Below are 19,236 nucleotides of genomic sequence, written 5' to 3' on the forward strand. Positions count from 1 at the left end.
GAGTAAAGAGACTCATGGAAGCTGCAGACAAGCATGCGTTCAGTGTGCAAAATCTGAAATGAAACTAAAAACCAAGCAAACTATGGAAACTCCCTAATGCATCAATTTCACTTTGGAAATAAGGCTGGATAACGTGTAACTTCAAACTCCGGGAAGAAAGTCGTGATGGAATTTTGGAAGCCTTCGTATTAAGGATACATACACTGTCAGTAGGTTCAGCCGACAACTTATATTTCTTGACGTTTAAAAGCTGTTGTGAATGAATCAATTACTGCCAGACCAGTCTGATGATCTGGAATTTTATTCCATCCATATACATGCATAGTAACAACATTTGTTGAGAAATTATTTCTATCAGAAGTAGAACATTATCTCTGTGATCACCAGTTGCAGTATTGCTACTCTTATATTTAAATATCTCTTATAAATGAATTAGATTCATACTTGCAGCATTGAGTTAAGGATTTCATTTTGTCTGTGCCTTTCAAAAGATAAAACTGATAGATAGGATCTCATTACTTGCAATACCGCTTCCAGTAATTTTTTGTTCATTCTTTATAAAGTATTGCATTTAACAGCAAAGGTTTAAAAATCGAGACAGAGATGCATCAGCGAAAGAAAATACAAGTACTATACAAGGAAAAAAATTGCCATCTTCGTTGTAACCGACGTTTCAGGTTAAGAAAGTGGACAGGGACATACTGCTACATACAAATGCAAAGCCTAATGACTAAGATCCTGTATCTGCTAAAATATAAAGTGCAAACTGAGCCAAATTCTTCAAAAAATATTGAATTTTTAAGGCGAACTTTACAGCATAGTTGAAACTTTTTGCAAGTTATATTTTAGCATCTACATCTGCAATAGCATATAAAGGGAAAAATAAACAGGATACACAGGTGCTTTTGAAGCTATTTCTAAAATGCTTTTCCGTATAGTTTGTGACTATTTTCTTTAAAATCTACTATACAGTGCAAACCATATGTGCTACACAATAACTATACAATAACATTACAAATGACTTTAATATAAAGTTTTTTTTTAAACAATAAAAATAACTACAGCTATGAATACTGCTGGTAAAATAAATTAATTGTATTGAAAAGGGCACCAAGAATACACTTTACTAATGGACTGTAATGGAAGTACACCTTTAAAGTCTTCAACTCAGCAATAATGAAGGAACACCTGATTGTCCAGAAGGAATACAAACAGCTCTCTCTTTTGACTGTATGGAATAATATACTAAACACAGGTAGGTACCAAAGGTGGACCAAGAATCTCATTTGACATGTTCCGCTGCATGTGACGAGCAATAAAACTTCTTATGAGTTATAAAGTTTGACAGGTTGTTAAACTGGATGTCACAGAGACGGCAATACTTCCCACTGGTAGGGGCCTGAGTGGAACCATTCACGCCTTTTGTTATACTAGATAATTGTTCTTCTGCCGCAGGGATTGTTGGAGAGACATTTTCATTAGCCGCTAAAGCATTATCAGAGGCCCAAGACGGAGACTTGTGTCCATCTTCATGCTGCTGAGGATTCTGGGAAACGTTCTCTTGCTGCGGATTGGCTGTGGGCCTTTCTTCCTGTTTCAGTCCACCATTAACGATGACCATGCCTCTGTTTTTTGGCAATAGTGGCAGCGACTCCTTCTTCTGTACAGGGCACCCATTGGAGGGGGTCTGGCTCTTCAAAGATTCACTTTCGGCATTTGTACTTTGATCGGCATCATTATTATGGGCAACAAGGGAACTAGAAATATAATCACTTGGCTTTATTCCATAATATGGAGAAAGCTGATCAGCTCCTTTAGCTTTCTTTATTGCTCCTGGATAAAGGCATTGTGGGAGAAACAAGTGCTTGTTTTCTTCCTTTGTGGCAATGAGCTGGGCAGCCTCACTAAAGACTTTAAGTCCTTGAAGAGTTGCTAAGTGCGTAGAAAACAAGTTCCCATTGGGAGACGACTGTTTGGAGTTCCCGTTTTTCTCGCATTTGATTATGCTGCGTTCGTAGCTGACCTCAGGGCTGTTGCGTTCACTTTCTGGGTTTTGAAATACCTTTCCGTCCAGCGGTCCCATTTCATTACGCTGGTGCACAGTGACAGGGCAAAAATTCTGCTTGTGAGCCAGGTAGTTCTCTACCTTGTTGAAACTGATCTTGCACACTGTGCATTCATGGTAATCCAGCAACCTTTTTGGGGAAGTGGATGTCCTATCAGACTGGGGCAGGCATTTTTTGCTGAGGTCTATAGGGGCATCCATCTCCAAGCAAGAAACGGTCGAATGGGGCGCGTCGCATTTCGAGGCCGGGACACATTTGCTAATGGATAGGGACGTTTCTAAATGCTTTGACACCATGCCTGGAAAGATATCACAGCGTGGATGGTAGCACTCGCCAAGGGTGTCGGTGGGCTCTTGCGAAGAGGTGCATGGGTTGGCGAGGTTGGCCACTTCAAGGAATCGCTGCTGCACGAGCTGCGGCCTTTGATCTTGCTCTGGGAGGCACATCTCATACATCTTCCGTCGCTTGCGTGTGCGCATTGTCCTCTGCATGGCAGGCACTTTGCTGGAGGCAGAGCGCTTAAGGGGCGGATCGTGGCGTGTTGCACAGTAATACTGCTTGTGCACCATGTATGTTTCATGCCTACTGAACGTAATGTTGCAAGCCTCGCATGTGGTTTTGTTGGGATCACTTTCTCCCTCTATCAGCGGAGTACTGGTTGAGTTCTTGCCATCCAAAGGCTTCCCGTTCGTTTTATCATCGTTGTTGGCAGCATTCGGCAGCTTCTTCACCTGTGCAGGAAAGTCTTTGTCATGCCCCTTGCTGTTTGGCCCAATCATGTCTAATACAGAAGAGGCGTTGAGACAAGACGCCGGAAGGAGCTGATTTTCTGGGTCTGACGTATGAGGCGCAGGGGTCAAAATACTGATCGGATTCTGACTGTTGTTGGGACTTACAGCCTCAGGCAGCTTTTCGGAAACGCTGGCGAAATCCGGGGACTTGGCCATCTGTTGCCATCGGCTGCTGCAGTAATGCTTTTTGTGTACCAGGTAGTTGTCTAAATTGTTGAATGTGATGTTGCATTCAAAGCAGGTAGCTCCCTTTGGCATGAGAGGGCTGTAAATGACAGGGGGGTAGCTGTTACTTCCGTGCCTCAGCCGTCGATGAACCAGCTCAGACATTTTGGCTAAGATCTCAGAAGCCTGAGGGACCACCGTGATGTCCTGTGGGAACGCAAACTGCGAAAGGAAAGGCCCCATGGGGAAAGATGGGCCCAGATTTGGCTGGACTGGGGAAGAAGCAAGCCGTGGGCTAGAGGGTTCAGATTTAATCTTAGTGTAGGAAAAGCTTTGCTTGGTTGCAGCCGCTTGTGCTTCTGGCCTCTGACTGGGAAGGAAAAGAGGCGTTTTCTTTTCACACTTGTCCAGCTCCGTGTCAGAACTCGCGTCCTTGGTGTGCATTGGCTTTTGGCCCTGGGAGCCATCGTTTCTGTTAAGGAGATCCGCAGCTGTCTGCAAAGCCTCCTCGTTACCACTCGGGGAATGTTCGGTGTCGCTTTCTCTCTGCAGCTTGTTGCCGGGGACGTGGAGGTCTTGGTGCTGCAGCAACTCCCTCTGCGTCTGGAAGCCAAAATGGCAGTGGGTGCATCGAAAGGCAGCCTGAGTGAGATGCGAGAACAGATGCTGATGGAAGTTGATCACTGAGTCCGCGGTGTAGGTGCAAACGGTGCACTTCAGGCTGGCACCAGAGGGAAGAAACTCTTCCATTTTGACTCCTGTGGAGTAAAAAACAAAGCACTGCCAGTGAATACGTGTCTTTCCTCCAAGATTATCAGTAATGAAAACAGGGCTTTGAACCACAGGCCAGATAGAGTCTTTTTGCCGACACTTTCTGCAAGTGATTCAAAAGTAATTACTCTATTGTGCGATTAGCGCTTGAGTTAGAAGGTTTTGGGGGAAGGGGTTTGTATTTGTGCTGACTGACACCACTCAAATGCATGGGCAGAATGGATCCTGCGGAATTTTGGTAGCAAGCACTTAACAAGCAATTGAAGAAGAATATGTGGACCAGACAGCTGCTTCTCAGATTCTGACGGCATTCCTGGGCTTGCTGAGTGACAAGAGCCGAGATGCTTGTGGGCATGACAGGCACGCCACAATTGGGATCGCCAGAAGGCTGTTATTCGTATTTCGCAGAATGCTTCTAACTTGGCCAGCGCAAGGACGAGAATAATCCCTCTGCTGACCCTCAGTCCAACTTTCGTTCTTTCCTTAAGAATCTTATTTTTTTTAAACTGGTAAGCGCTAGGACTCTGGATTCTGAAAGAAACACTGAATAAGAAATAAGTAATTGATTCCAGCATTAGGATTTCAAGGTGTCTTATAAGTTATTTTAGGGGCCAGCAGTGAATGGAGCTACTAATCGGTTAGAAGAAGAAGAGTTGGTTCTTATATGCCGCTTTTCTCTACCTGAAGGAGTCTCAAAGCGGCCTTCCCATTCCTCTCCCCACAACAGACACCCTGTGGGGTGGGTGAGGCTGAGGGAGCCCTGATATTCCTGCTCGGTCAGAACAGTTTTATCAGTGCCATGGCAAGCCCAAGGTCACCCAGCTGGCTGCATGTGGGGGAGCGCAGAATCAAACCTGGCATGCCAGATTAGAAGTCTGCACTCCTAACCACTACACCAAACTGGCTCTAGCAACTCTGGGAACGAACAATTGCAATAAAGTGTGCGAAGTACTTCTCTTTCTGCTGTTACCTCACCCCAAGCTAACACTTACTTCTGGCTTATCCGCTGAGACTGCTATTGCCTAACAAGCACCTGGCAATCTGTGTCCAGCCCACAGGCTGCAAGACTGGCTGGCCAGATCTGCATCGCTGTGGAGAGGGGAAGGGAAGGTGATTGTAAGCCACTTTGACACACCCTAGGGCAGAGAAAAGTAACTCTTTTTCTTCTTCTACCATTTGGGCCATTTCCACCTATATCTGTGAAAGTAGGGAATGAAAAAACCAAAGAAAGCTAGAACTGTTATACAAATGATATCCAGAATAGTATGGGTGCATGTAGAATCACTGCAGTATAAAAGAGAAGGAACTAAGCTTGGTGTCTGGTCGCACCTTGGGAATGTCCCTTGAGTATACAGATGAAAAAGGGCAGGTCTGAAGCATTCAAAGAAAAAGCAGATCCAGGGGAGCAAGAGTTTCACTTACCACTGTGAGAATTTAGATGCATTTCTAGGGCCCTGGCATTCGAAAAGCTTTTGGTGCACTGTGGAAAGGGACAGACACTGGATATCTGCTGAATGTTCTCATCGTTTTCTTCTGATAGCTGAGCTCCTTCTCGTTGCCTCCCGCTGCAGTAGTACATGAGGTGAGCCTGCAGATTTCGCTCACTTCGATACCAAATACCACAAGATTTGCAGGGGAATATATCCTCTGAGAGAGAGAGAGACGGAAAGAACAGGTGTGAGTAAGCCAGAGTTAGTGCTGCTGACAGATCTTGAGTGCAACGTCTAAGCTGGTTGAGTTTATTTTTTAAATACCCATTTAACAGCAGGCTTGGCAGTACAGCACACGAATAGTTAACAAGACATATGACGAGAAACTCATTGGCAGAACTTGTTCTGTTTTTTTCCCCAAAACAGATTTCTGAGTCTGGGCACACTGAGTGAATCTGAAATATACATAAAGGTAATAATAACCCTGAAAATTAGGGCTGTTCGTACAATGAATTCTTCAAAGTTGTCTTTAAAGGTTCTGCTGATTCGCTGATTATATATCACACCAGCTTGGTATAGCGGTTACGAGTGCGGACTTCTAATCTGGAGAGCCGGGTTTGATTCCTTGCTCCTCCACATGCAGCTAGCTGGGTGGCCTTGGGCTAGTCACAGTTCTGTCAGAGCTGTTCTCACAGAGCAGTTTTGTTAGAGCTCTCTCAGCCCCACCTACCTTGTGGGGAGAGGAAGGGAAGGTGATTGTAAGCCACTTGAGACTTCTTCGAGTAGTAAAAAGTAGGGTATAAACCTAACTCTTCTTCTTCAAATGTTCAAAACCTAAAACTATCAGGCACAAATTTAGAAGGGCATTTCTTTGAGACATAAAAGTATCTGAAGTAGTGACTGTAATATGCATATGTATAGTTTGTAGCCAAAAATGACTTTTCTTCAAAAGTATTGTTTTCTTAAGTTGCAAATACTTCCAGAGCTAAATAATTCATTGACAGATTTAAACATATACAACTAATATTTTAATCTATCTTTAATGAGAGGTAATTCTACTAGAAACATAAGTTCTGTAGAGATGAACTCAAGGAAATGAAGGTGTTTAGTCAGGAGAAAAACAAACTGTAGCTACAAACTTAAGGATAGTTTCCACGGAGTAAGACCCACTGAGTAACATTTGAGTAGACCTTTTAAGGGGAGTTCTCTGTGTGCATTACACAATCCTGAAATACCCAGGTAGCCAGATCCATACCTGTCATTTGCTCACTGAAGAGTATCAGTCCAGAGATGTGATGGGAAGTGATGTCAAGTCACAGCTGACTTTTGGGAAACCCAGGGAGTTTTCAGGGCAAGAGATGTTCAGAGGCAGTTTGCCATTGCCTACCTCCACAATATGACCCTGGTATTCCTTGATGATCTCCCAACCAGAGCCAACCCTGTTTAGCTTCTGAGATCAGATTAACCTGGGCTATCGAACTCAGGACAGTCAAGGGATGACCGAGGCCATTCTACCCAAAGCCAATCTTGATTGAAATAGGTCTAGGTAACATCTCCTTCAAGACTTCCTGAAACTGCATAGCCATCCTCTCGGCCAAGAATGGAACGTTAGCCACTGACCATAATTATTAGGCCATCTATGTTCGAGGATGCCTTCTTGAGTTGGTGTCTCGTGATCTTAAACAATATAATAGGAATGGAAATAAGGCCCTTAAAGAGGACAGACTGGTTCAGGCCGTGGAGAGGATGTCTGAATGGGGACCTATTGTTGGTCTCAGGCAAATGCCTGGTGGAGGAGCTCCCTTTTGCAGGCCCTGCAAAATGTTGGGAGTTCGGACAGGGCCCATGAAACATGAAGCGGTTTCATTCTGAATCAGATCACTGGTTCATTTAACACACTACTGTGTACTCAGACTGCCAGTAGCATTCCAGGATCTCAGGCAGAGATATTTCACATTACTTACTGCCACCACCTTTAACTGGAGATGCTGGGGATTGAATCAAGGAACTTCTGCATGCCGAGAAATGCTCGACTACTGAAACACAGCCCCTCCTCAAATTATTATCAGCCATGAAAAGAAACATTAAGCCTAGACATTGTGGGTTGTACATTTGTATGCAGAATATCTACTCTATCAGGACACACCAGACTGTCCTGCGGTAGCATCCTTTGTTATTGTTGTTATGTGCGAAGTCGTGTCCGACCCATCGCGACCCCATGGACAATGATCCTCCAGGCCTTCCTGTCCTCTACCATTCCCCGGAGTCCATTTAAGTTTGCACCTACTGCTTCAGTGACTCCATCCAGCCACCTCATTCTCTGTCGTCCCCTTCTTCTTTTGCCCTCAATCGCTCCCAACATTAGGCTCTTCTCCAGGGAGTCCTTCCTTCTCATGAGGTGGCCAAAGTATTTGAGTTTCATCTTCAGGATCTGGCCTTCTAAAGAGCAGTCAGGGTTGATCTCCTCTAGGACTGGCCGGTTTGTTCGCCTTGCAGTCCAAGGGACTCGCAAGAGTCTTCTCCAGCACCAGAGTTCAAAAGCCTCAATTCTTTGACGCTCGGCCTTCCTTATGGTCCAACTTTCGCATCCTTAGACTGAGCTAAACTCGAATTAACTAACTGCTGTATAAGAAAACTGACCGCCATGTCTAATTTTTCCCTTCTGATATATGGTAATAATTGGTTTGATGGTTAAGATTGAACATATTTTTAGAGGAAAAACAGATGTACCAAAACAGATGTACACCTGCTAGATATTTTGTTCCTTTCGCATGAATAAAGATATCTATCGATATCTATCGATTCAAGGCAATGGAATTGACGGATCAAATGGCTAATACCAAAGCTGCATTCCCGAATGGGATTGATGATGTCTCTGCTTTGATGTGGGTCTGGTCTGGATAAGCAGCTCCTCAGCTGTTATACCTATTCATGCACCATGTCACTTGAGGCTACTGGTAAGGCATTGTACCTTGAACACCAATCAACACTTTTAAAATACTGTGCATACTGAGCATCTCAAGGAAAAGCCCAAAACCTGTCTATATTTTGTACACATCTATATTTCCCAAATTTAGTGGTGCAGTCTTCCACCAGCAGTTGTATAGAATCCCTTTGTTTCTTATTGACTTGAAGCGTTTCCTGGCAGAATTTGGAGGAAAAAAAACAGTCCGAGCAGATAGCCAGCCTTCTGAGATGGGGTAAGCATGCACAGCTGCAAAATTAATTGCATTATTTTGTCCTTTGAAACAAATGGCTAGAGCACTCACTGTTGACAATAGCTGTTGGCAAAATGGATGCCATGGCCGCTTGTTGAGGGAGCAACTGTATGGAGTCCAGCAACCGAGCAGGATACATCCCTTCTGTTAGAGTCATCTGAGTGGCTGCTTGCAGCCTTGAGTCGAAATCCACAACAAAGGCAATTAGTTCTTCCCCCTCAGCAATGGCCTTTGTGGTCGTACACCAAAGCTGACCACCTGCAAAATACAAACATGCACACAAAGGAGGGGAAGAGAATAATTGATAATGATTACGTTTCACAGCACATCAGGTCCTGAGCTGTGTTCTGATGGGGATAACTACATTTGGTCAAGGAGAATGACAATCCTCTTCCTTTACAACTGTCCTTTCAAGTCTATGCAGGAGCATTTAAAACAATGCTTTGAGGCATCCATGCTGAAAATACAGTGAGAGGCTACATAACCAAAACTGCAAAGGAATTACAACAGTTCTGTGACTCTCCTATGATCCATTAAATCATTTAATTACAGCCCTTTGTCTCATGAAAATCTGGCATTCCCATTCAAATTCATTTTTCACCAGTTTCTGTCCAGTCATTTCATTCCGTTTCTTGGAATTTCTTCTGTGCCATATCAGGATAAGTGCAACATGTATTCAGTACAATACCGATGCATATGAAAACAGTACCTGACAGCAATACAATCCTTATAAGATCATCTGCCATTCCCTGTATCATCTGCCTTTCCCTGTATCACCCAACTGAGCAGCCACGTAAAAGCACAGATGCAATAATACAAGTACTTGTAATAATATAAGTAGTTTTGTTGACTGCTTTGGGTCTCCTTATGCCGACTAAACCTCCTGTTCAGATATGCTGAAGATCTCTTTCATAAAAGGCTCGTTCAAATACAGCTTTGTTTTAAAGGGGAAACTTCCTTCAAACAGCAAGATACTGTAACTTTGCACTGTAAGTGTCACATGCTATGCATTGAAAAGAAAATTAACAATGCAAGTAATGCACTAATGTATTTGAATGTGATAGTGAACACTCATTTATTTAACATGTTTAGACAGGCACAGCACTTACATGGTGTCATCTCTGCTCTCAGTCCTAGATTCATATCCAGTATAGTTAGGACTGAAATTATGTTGCATATACTTTACACCAGGGGTAGTCAAACTGCGGCCCTCCAGAGGTCCATGGACTACAATTCCCAGGAGCCCCTGCCAGCGAATGCTGGCAGGGGCTTCTGGGAATTGTAGTCCATGGACCTCTGGAGGGCCGCAGTTTGACTACCCCTGCTTTACACGTTAGGAACTCTGCTCTTCTACGGCTTTTGTATATATAGCAAAAACTATAGGCGAGAGGGGGAGGGGACCGGGTACCAGTTTGATAAGTAATATTGCTGTGTTTATCTTTCAGCATAACTGCCTTTTCAACTACACTTCATTTCCCCCCCTTTCTCAAAGAGATTACAGTTTTAAGACAACTTGTTGCAAAAATCTGGTGGAAGAGATAACAACAGTGTATGATATGCAACAGCTAAATAGAAGAATTAGGACATTGTTTTAGAGGAATCTTGGACAATTAATTAATCCAGTCCTATTAGCTTTCAAAGAGGAACAAACAAAACAGCATCACTGACAATGTGTGTGTGTGTGTTTTTTTGGAGGGGGGGACCAAAGCTTACTCCCAGAACTCAAAATGATGCAGAAGTTTCAAAGAAAAAAATTAAGTTTCCTGTGTTCACCCTTTGCTAGTAATACGGCTGGATTTGTCTATAAAGATTGCAAGTGAATTTATTAGGAGATAGTGAGTATAATTTCAAGGTTTCCTGCTTTCTGTAATTCAGGACATAAAGAGTTCCTCATACTCTGGCAATGTATCATTTGTGTAAAAACTTGCAATTTTTTTTTGAAAATGGATTCGTGGAAGTAGAGGAAATCATGCAGAATAAGAAAGGTATCTGCAGATTTGTTTACTTTTTGCAATGCATTTGAATAATTGAATAGTATTTTCTTGTAGAGTTCCTGGGCACAGAATACACACAGTAATGGAAAACAGGTACACCTGCTCTCTCTGGCTTCCATTCTTCCTCTTATTCCTAGTTGGGACTGATACTTGCTCAGGAAGCAAACAAGGTCCAAGCTTTGATCATGAAGCCTTCACGCATGCAATGAGAACACGTCTTCTGCTTGCTACTTCCTTGTTGAAAGCTCCCGAGATGTCTAGGACATGCACACAATTTCATTCACCATGTACTCCTAAGGCATGTTACATCCTTTTTCACCCACTGACTTAGATGGGTAACATTTCCACATGCCTTCCCTTGGTCTACTAAAACAAAACAGTAATCCTAAACATGTTTACTGACACATTTAGATAAGCAGTTGCTTAAGCAGTAGTCGCCAAAAAGCAGGTAGTCCTTGTAAGAAAATTTCTTCTGACATTATTCCATACCTGTTTACCAACTAAGAGTGAAAAAATTCAGCTACAGAAGATGCCACATCTAAAACTGACAAAATCCCATAATTTCTCTTTTTCTCTGTGTTCTCTTCCACACATTTTTCTACGCCTGTAGCAATTTTACCCTTCTGTCAATTTAATACCCATATAGTCCTCAAAACCTTTAAGGTGGTTTGAGAAAATGCACAGAAAATGGGGGAGCAACTGTGTGTACGGAAGGGCTGTCTAGGATTTTCTCCGTTCTATGCCTCTTTGATGGTCTTCAAGTACAACTAATACGTTTCCTGTTAAGAAAAAGATTGCAAAAGAAATTAGAACAACTCCTAACACTCTGCGGAAAGGGAGGCTGAAACTTTCTGTTTCTTTATCATGTTTAGAAGAAGAAGAAGAAGAAGAAGAAGAAGAAGAAGAAGAAGAAGAGTTGGTTCTTATATGCCGCTTTTCCCTACCCGAAGGAGGCTCAAAGCGGCTTACAGTCGCCTTCCCATTCCTCTCCCCACAACAGACACCCTGTGGGATGGGTGAGGCTGAGAGAGCCCTGATATCACTGCTCGGTCAGAACAGTTTTATCAGTGTCGTGGCGAGCCCAAGGTCACCCAGCTGGTTGCATGTGGGGGAGTGCAGAATCGAACCCGGCATGCCAGATTAGAAGTCCGCACTCCTAACCACTACACCAAACTGGCTCTTGTTTAGGGCTCTTGTGACCACGGCTGCAAACAAGAAGCTTATGAATGACCTTCATAATTACTGTTAAAACTGTAGTGAAGTGCATTGCGAATTGCAAAAGTAGAGAGCAGCAGTTCAAAGTTGATTGCGTTTTGGAAATGCATGCTTCTGTTAACAAGAATCCATTGCCTCAAATATCTCCAACGCCTGCCAATTTTTTTTTATGTGCTCTTTTTATTATTTATGAAATCAGGGCCTGCAGAATGTCATACAGACCTCTGCTGATAAACTCTAATTAAGATTAAGACAAGTCCTTTGGAAAGGATCCCATCATTAGCAGACATGATAAACACACACACACAAACACTCCCTACTTGTCAAACCGGAACTATTCAGTAGCCTAACACTATTATCTGTTGCTAGGCTACAACACTGACAAAGGTTCAATTATATTGTATGGTCATACCTATAGTGTACCGTAAGCAAACTGTATCTCACGTGAAGGCACAGAACTTCAGCCATGCTATCTGAAATTCGTAGCTTTTCACAATGGCACAAATCAGGTTAATAATGACACAATGCACAGCCCCAAAAAAGAGAAAGAAACCTTCGAGAAGCATTGTGTTGGCACAATCGTTTCTAATTTAGCTCTATGATTGATAGACATTTGTTTTGTACAAGAACAAAATGCACTCAGTAGGGAGCTGTAAACCACGGAACTACATCTGGGCTCATCAAAACGAGGAACACGACGCAGCATAAAACATGTGAAAAACAGAGCCACTGAAACCCTGCACAGTAGTAGAGGATACAGTAATACCCATACCCTGACCCAAACACGTCATGACAATGGAGCCCAGTTCATATTATCCTTTGCATGGTTGCTGCTGAAAACCAAGTGTGTAGGCAAGGCTCCATATGGCCAAGGTTTTGTGTAAGCCAGCTCCACGCAGCGCTGTAGCACTTCCAACTTTTGTGAAAGCATATTTGAAATGTTGCAAGTGCATGAGCAGCTGCTTTGAAGTGGCAATTGCACATCAGATCGAATGTTCACATAACCTCTTTGTACACAGAGCTGCACGAACTGCACCCATGCTGGGAGAATTCTAATGGAGCCTCTAAACACAACTGCCCTCAACACGGAATTCAGTGGGGAAGACTGCAAGGTCAGGAGACCTCCATGCACTGGATCCACCTGCAGACGAAGATGAAAATGTTTAGAAGCTGGGGACCCAAAAGTGGGTAGATGGGGAGCATAAAGGAGGAACCCCCACACACAAATCATCAAAAGCGTATACTGTATACTGGGGTAAAACCTAACATGATAGCAAGATAGAGGATGGGAACCTGATCTGCTAATACCTTTCTTCTCTATGAAAATGAACATATTTTGGAAATTTTGTATATATTTTATCTTTATGGGCTTAAAAAAATAAACCTGGCTTGATCTGAAGAGGTTATATTCAGGACCCCTGTGCCAATTCAGCTGGGGAGTTTCCCACAAAATCAGAGGTGCCATACTGCTCCCTATTAGTGCCTCTCTTGCTATTATCAGCACAGGCTTCCCAAAAGGAATTGCTAAAAATAGTTTTAACTTTCCTCCTAAGACAAAGGCAGAGGCAAAATGCAATTCAGCCACGCTTCAGCTGGTTTCAGGTATCTTGAAGACAGAGGCCACTCCGAGTGTGCAACAAGCTCTGGGTATTTGTTAAAGCACTTGAAATGGGTCCAGGGCCATAGAATACGTCTCGCTATTTGGGGGGGGGGGAGAGAGATGTACTATTGGAATGCGTTGGGTTGCTAATCAGCTTCAGCCTCCAGCGCAACTGAGCTGTGCAATTTTTTTTTTGTTCTTCCCTTCTGTTCCTCATTTGCACGTAATGCACAGCAGCAGAAGTGTCCATTTCCTGTAGACACATGTTTTTGTGAAGGAGGGTCAGAAGACTATCCGGGCTCATTGAATCGACAACTTGTATTCGTCTGCAGACTTAAAATGGCACCCAGGTACAATCAGCTTTCCTCCTGTCCAAATGAACAGCTCCCACTTTGTGAAAAGGCATTTTAATAATAGCTCCGAGAAGAATATGTTTGTTTGCATCTGTGTTTGCCTAGGGTCTGCCTTTTGCGTTAAGCGTTTAAAGGGAATTCACAAACCCACCGTCAGACATTTCCCCTAGAGCGGAGGTGTGTCTATTTACTCAACTATTCAGAATAACTTCCCCTTACCAAACAATGCCCCATTAATGCCTGCTGCAAGCCTGTATCTCCAGCTTTTGACATTAACAGAACGCGTATATCTTTATGTAGCCACGCTGTTTAGTATTTAAAAAAAAATCCTAATAAATTCAAACCCAATACTGTTGAAATTCTTGACAGTGGAGTAGTGCAAGGAAAGGAACTTATGAATTATGTGTGCCCCTTTTTTGAAAAATGCTTTGGAGGTTTCTTTGTGCATTGGCAAATACAGTAGGAATATGAGGTATTGTGTGGTTCCTTCTGCACAGTACCTGATAAAAGAATAAAGAGCTTTGACATATTCTTAAAACAATAGAGGAATTAAAGAGAAACAATGGGCCAGCTGCTTCATTAATACAATCAAAAGAGAGCCCAGCACAGAGGAGTCCAGATAATTAAGCACTACTCTTTTAGACCTTCTTTCTGTAATAAAATTGCTTAAAAATTATTAACTACTTCACAGTTGTTAGATAGATCTGTGCACTTGTTTATTTGGGTTGATTAATGCCTTTTCAGTATTTTTCAACATGCCAACTCATGGCTTATACAAGTTTCTGAATAAAATAATGTAAGAATAACCGATAGGGATCTGTATCATACACAGCAATAAATCAAAACCATTTTGTGAACAGTCTTTCCTGTTGCTAAACAATTCTCAACGTTTTTCACTTGTATGTACCTCCTAAATATTCGGCAGGACATCGCCTCCCCCTCCCTTTTGCCCATGTATTTGAATAGCCCATTCTCAGATAGGATTTCAGCTACAGCTCATGTAAATTCTACACTTCACTAAAATTAACTGGAAGTGCTCGCAGTATTACATTAGGATTAATGAGATGATATCCCAGAAATTTTCTGCAATTTTTCCTTGTTGACTGATCAAAGGACATTGTCAAATGGTACTCAACCTCTAATCTTAATTTTAGCTCCTATATATACAGCCCTCTCATGGCAGAATTTGTATGATCATAGCAATGGGGGGAAAGTACCATTTGGCCCTCTCATTATTGGTAACAAATCCTAAGTGGTTTTTTTGTTTTGATTGAACTGTAATGCATTTGCCCTTATTTTATAATTTTTATATGGCACATAATGTAAAGGAAAAAAGGATAACGCACAAAATGCCACGTATTTCTTTCTAGGGACCCATTCGTTTCTTTTTTATTTAAGATCCGCAGTATGTATATATGTACTAAAATTAAGATGGTTGCTTTTTGTTATGTTTTTTTTTAATTTGCTTTTCTTGTAAATTTGGACTTTTTAATTTTAATCAGCACAGGCCTTTAAGTATTACAGTCGTACCAAATGGTACTACTAACCCAATAAGACTTTTTATGTACTGTATATAAGCTACGAGAATTTATTCTGTTTAAGCAAACAGTATTTAAATATTCTGTTTAAATAGAATCTCCACTGCAAAGCCTTTCAACTGTTTTGTTTCTTGCATTGGTCAGGATTTTCAGCAGCTTGCAACATGACATGAAACACCAATCTTCCACTTCGTATGCAGCTCTCCTGTTTGGACTTCTTTGGATCATGGCCTTCGTCTTTTTAAGGAACAGCCAATGAGGTTAATGCACCGATAATTTTTCAGATCTGATTCTACAATTCTAAACTTAATGTACTGATAATTTTTCCAGATTACTTTTCTTGCATTGCCAAGAAAATTAAAAATGAACTCTCATATTTATTTTATGAGTACTTTATTCACATGCAAAGGATGGTGGTTGAGAGATGCATGGCTGCTCAGGACCTCTTCCTTCTTAACAATGAAACATAGCTTAACAGAATGAATGCCAGCTGGAACGGCCTGTTGCTCGGGAGCATCCAGCATGTCTTTATGTTCTTTTTTTTAACCGTGTTAACAGTCTGTCTTGTACAACTGGAAGAATTTGTATCTGCGTCTTTCAAGGAAGTGCTAGAGTATAGTAATTACTGTAAAGTTTCTCTAGCTAGAGACAAACTACATCAGTGGTCAGAAAAAAAACATTCATACAGAAGCAACATGATAAATTTTATTTGACTTTTCCCCCTGATTGAGCTGTCACAGCTTATTTACCACAGGGGGAGATAGTTAAACTCATATTCTTAGAAGTTTTGTGCATTTTAAGAGGCTTATAAGTTTCCTTCTGGGACTTTAGTTCAGATCCTGAGCTAATTGGAGCCAAATACACATCTTTTTATTAGAAGGTTGTTTTTAAAAATCTTGTGTGAAATCAGTTCCTAAAGGACCAGACTGCAAAACTATTAAACATTTGGCACAAATAGCAACCCTTGCTTTTAAATGGTTGCATTTACATCATTATGTCCTCCCAAGCTTGCAAAATTTATGCCTGCTCCTTGGGAATGGAGAGTAACATTTTTTTTGCAGACACTGGTGATGGATATAGCTTGTTTATTTATCCATGAGATGAGTCTGAAGGAATGTCTTCATGAATTCCTTGAGAACAATGCTTGTCTTACTCTTCATCCATGTTCACTTATATTTTCCTCAACCAAGGTGCTTGTTTTCCAGAGTCAAGTCTCAGAGCCATTCTGTACCAGTCTTAAATCCATAAGGACTAGTTAGCTCCAAGTCCTGGTATTTCTGACGAGACAGATCTAACAGTGCATGCAATGAATTAGGAAGGGGGAGCAAAGGTTTCCAGCCAGTAGCTACGATTCTAGAGGAACAGCATGAGTAACTAGAGGGAGACATTGCAGCCACAATGTCCTGGTAGCCACTGAAGAGTGGGCTGCTCAGTACCACAGGAAGGGGGGAGTGCAGCCAAGCTTCCTTGCTTTCGTCCAGCTCTGGTCTTCTAACTGGGCCTGCTGTCTGCTCTTGAGGTGCTTGCAGAGAATACTGAATGAGGCTCAAGCAAGCTGCTGGGACATGGATTTCTCCTGACTTACACAGGTAGAGAAGCTTGCAGGGGTGTCCTTGCTTGGATTCAGGTGAACCACTGCCAAGAGCCAGCTTGGTGTAGTGGTTAGGAGTGCGGACTTCTAATCTGGCATGCTGGGTTCGATTCTGCGCTCCTCCACATGCAACCAGCTGGGTGGCCTTGGGCTCGCCACGGCTCTGATAAAAAAACTGTTCTGACCAAGCAGTGATATCAGCGCTCTCTCAGCCTCACCCACCCCACAGGGTGTCTGTTGTGGGGAGAGGAATGGGAAGGCAACTGTAAGCCGCTTTGAGCCTCCTTCGGGTAGGGGAAAGCGGCATATAAGAACCAACTCTTCTTCTTCTTCTTTTTCTTCTTCTTCTTCTTCTATACTTCCACATCAAAGCTCTCCAATTGAGGGTCTGACCACTCATGGGACATGAGACTATTTTAACCTATAAGATACTGGAGATGAACCATAAAACCTGTTGTCAAATCCTGCACCCCATGAAAAAAGACAATATTTCAAAATATTGGGAGGAAAATGCCACTGAAGAAGTTATGGACATACTGAGCTTTTCCTGATCTGGCGACCTTGTACATTTTGATGAACATGGCAAAGAGAAATGCATACGGTTATCCTGCCTCTATAGAAATGCACGAGGCAGCATCTGCAAATCAGGGAGCCTGACAAAAGCTGTTCGTTTCTATTGGGTGCTTCCCCTTTAAAATTAAAAAGGAATTACAGACCTCCACCAAATGAACATTTGTGCCAACACCTTCATGCAGCCCCCAGTGGAAATGCCTCTGTTCTTTTCATCCATGCTCTCCTGAAATAGCCTTTGTAACAACATAAGCAACCCACAGGTGCTTGGGGGCTGTCTTTCTGCATCCTTGCCTGGTCAGCAGGATTTCTAAATGACCAAGGAAGATGTGTTTGCATACTCCCTCCAGGCAAGCTGTCAGAAATCAGGCTACAGCTGATAAACTGATTATAAAGCTGCTTAAGACTTTGCTTGTAAACAGACACATTTATCAACTAATAATTTCCAATAAACTGACGTAACTCCCAGCTGAGCCCCAAACTGTAATTGTCTCTACCATCTGCCTATTAAAATACCATACTTCATCACCAAGCAGGAACAGACGGAAGAAAATCTCCGGCATGTATGTAAGACACAGGCTTGCTATGAATAATCTGTGTGAGCATTCTGTCCTTTGACTTTGGCTCCCAGGTTCTAGACATTTAGGTTGTTTCCTCCTCAGATGCTAAGTACATACAGGACACGATTCTAGAAAAAAAAATGGGGAGGTAGATAAAACCCCCAATGTATCGAATCACCTATTATTGCTACCCTGACCCTATATTTCTTCCACTCAATAATTCATTTATTCTAGTTGCATGTCAAGTAATGTTTTTAAAACTGTTGATCCAGCCTATCACTTTGAAGATTTCAAGATACAAATTTTCTGCATGTGGACTGAGCTTTGATATCCTTAAGATAGAAAATGACTGTATTTTTGTCTCAGGAAAGCAGATGCATCTGTATCTTTAAGGTAAAAAAGGTTTCAAATGTTGTAACAGTTATTTTTAAAATAGTACGAGTCTGTGGGTTTTCCAGTTGTTGTACAGTTGGGTTACCAGTCTTCTGATTTCTCATGAATCTTGTTTTGCTGAAATATATGTCTTCTGTGGCAGTGGTCCCCAACCTGCGGGCCGCGGCCCGGTGCCGGGCCGCAAAGGCCATGGCGCCGGGCCGCAAAGGCCATGGCGCCGGGCCGCGGCTCCCTCTCCCCGCCCCCCCCCCGCAGTAAAAAACTTCCCAGGCCGCAAGCTTGCGGCCCGGAAAGCTTCTTACTGTGAGAGGACGGGGAGAGGGAATCAGGGCCGGGCCGCGCCCGTGCAGGTCGTGCCGGCGGGTGCGGCCCGATCCACGGGCGCGGCCCGCGGGTGCGGCCCGATCCGCGGGCGTGGCTCGCAGGTGCGGCCCGATCAGCGGGCGTGGCCCGCGGGCGTGGCCCGCCACATGGGCGTGGCCCGTGCGGCCGCAGTCCCCGCGGGCGCGGCCCAATGCCCTGCTGGTCCCCAGCCTCATAAAGGTTGAGGACCACTGTTCTGTGGTACAATTGAGTTCTGTCTCAAGCCCTTTCCTTATGTATATTAATGCCTGCAGCTTCAGAATACCAACATTTCTAGGTATCAAAATTATTTAGAAGCACCAAATTATAGATCCAGAACCAATTTTTCAAGGATATTGGCTTGATATTGACCTGAGTAGTTTTACCCTGGATTTTACCATACTGGAGAAAACTAATTGCCCCTAGTTTAAGGAATTACCATTTCCTTTAATTATCTTCTATTATCACATTACATGGAAGATTGCAGTAGATTTCCTATAATTAAGTTTTAGGTTCATATTTTCAAAGTTGTCAACAAATTAAAGAATTTTTAATTGATAAATCGCCTCAATTTTGAAACTGGTTAACAGATAAAATAAGTGAGCATATTGCCTTAAGAAAGATAGCTTTTTGAGATAT

At 42.7% G+C, this 19,236-nt stretch overlaps 1 protein-coding gene across 3 annotated transcripts in view; it reads right to left on the minus strand.

Moving 5' to 3' along the window:
- Window positions 1–285: 285 nt before the first annotated feature.
- ZFPM2 (zinc finger protein, FOG family member 2) overlaps window positions 286–19,236 on the minus strand; it is a 363,363-nt gene continuing 344,412 nt past the window's right edge. For all 3 annotated transcript variants that reach the window (XM_077351676.1, XM_077351675.1, XM_077351677.1), the window contains 3 exons: window positions 8,493–8,699; window positions 5,216–5,440; window positions 286–3,780 (listed from right to left, as the gene is read on the minus strand). In XM_077351676.1, coding sequence (XP_077207791.1) covers window positions 1,283–3,780; window positions 5,216–5,440; window positions 8,493–8,699 — 2,930 coding nt within the window. In that variant the 3' untranslated portion in view covers window positions 286–1,282. The remainder of the gene's footprint in view (window positions 3,781–5,215; window positions 5,441–8,492; window positions 8,700–19,236) is intronic.

The sequence above is a fragment of the Paroedura picta genome, chromosome 9 (genome assembly GCF_049243985.1).
Source record: "Paroedura picta isolate Pp20150507F chromosome 9, Ppicta_v3.0, whole genome shotgun sequence".
Lineage (NCBI taxonomy): Eukaryota > Metazoa > Chordata > Lepidosauria > Squamata > Gekkonidae > Paroedura > Paroedura picta.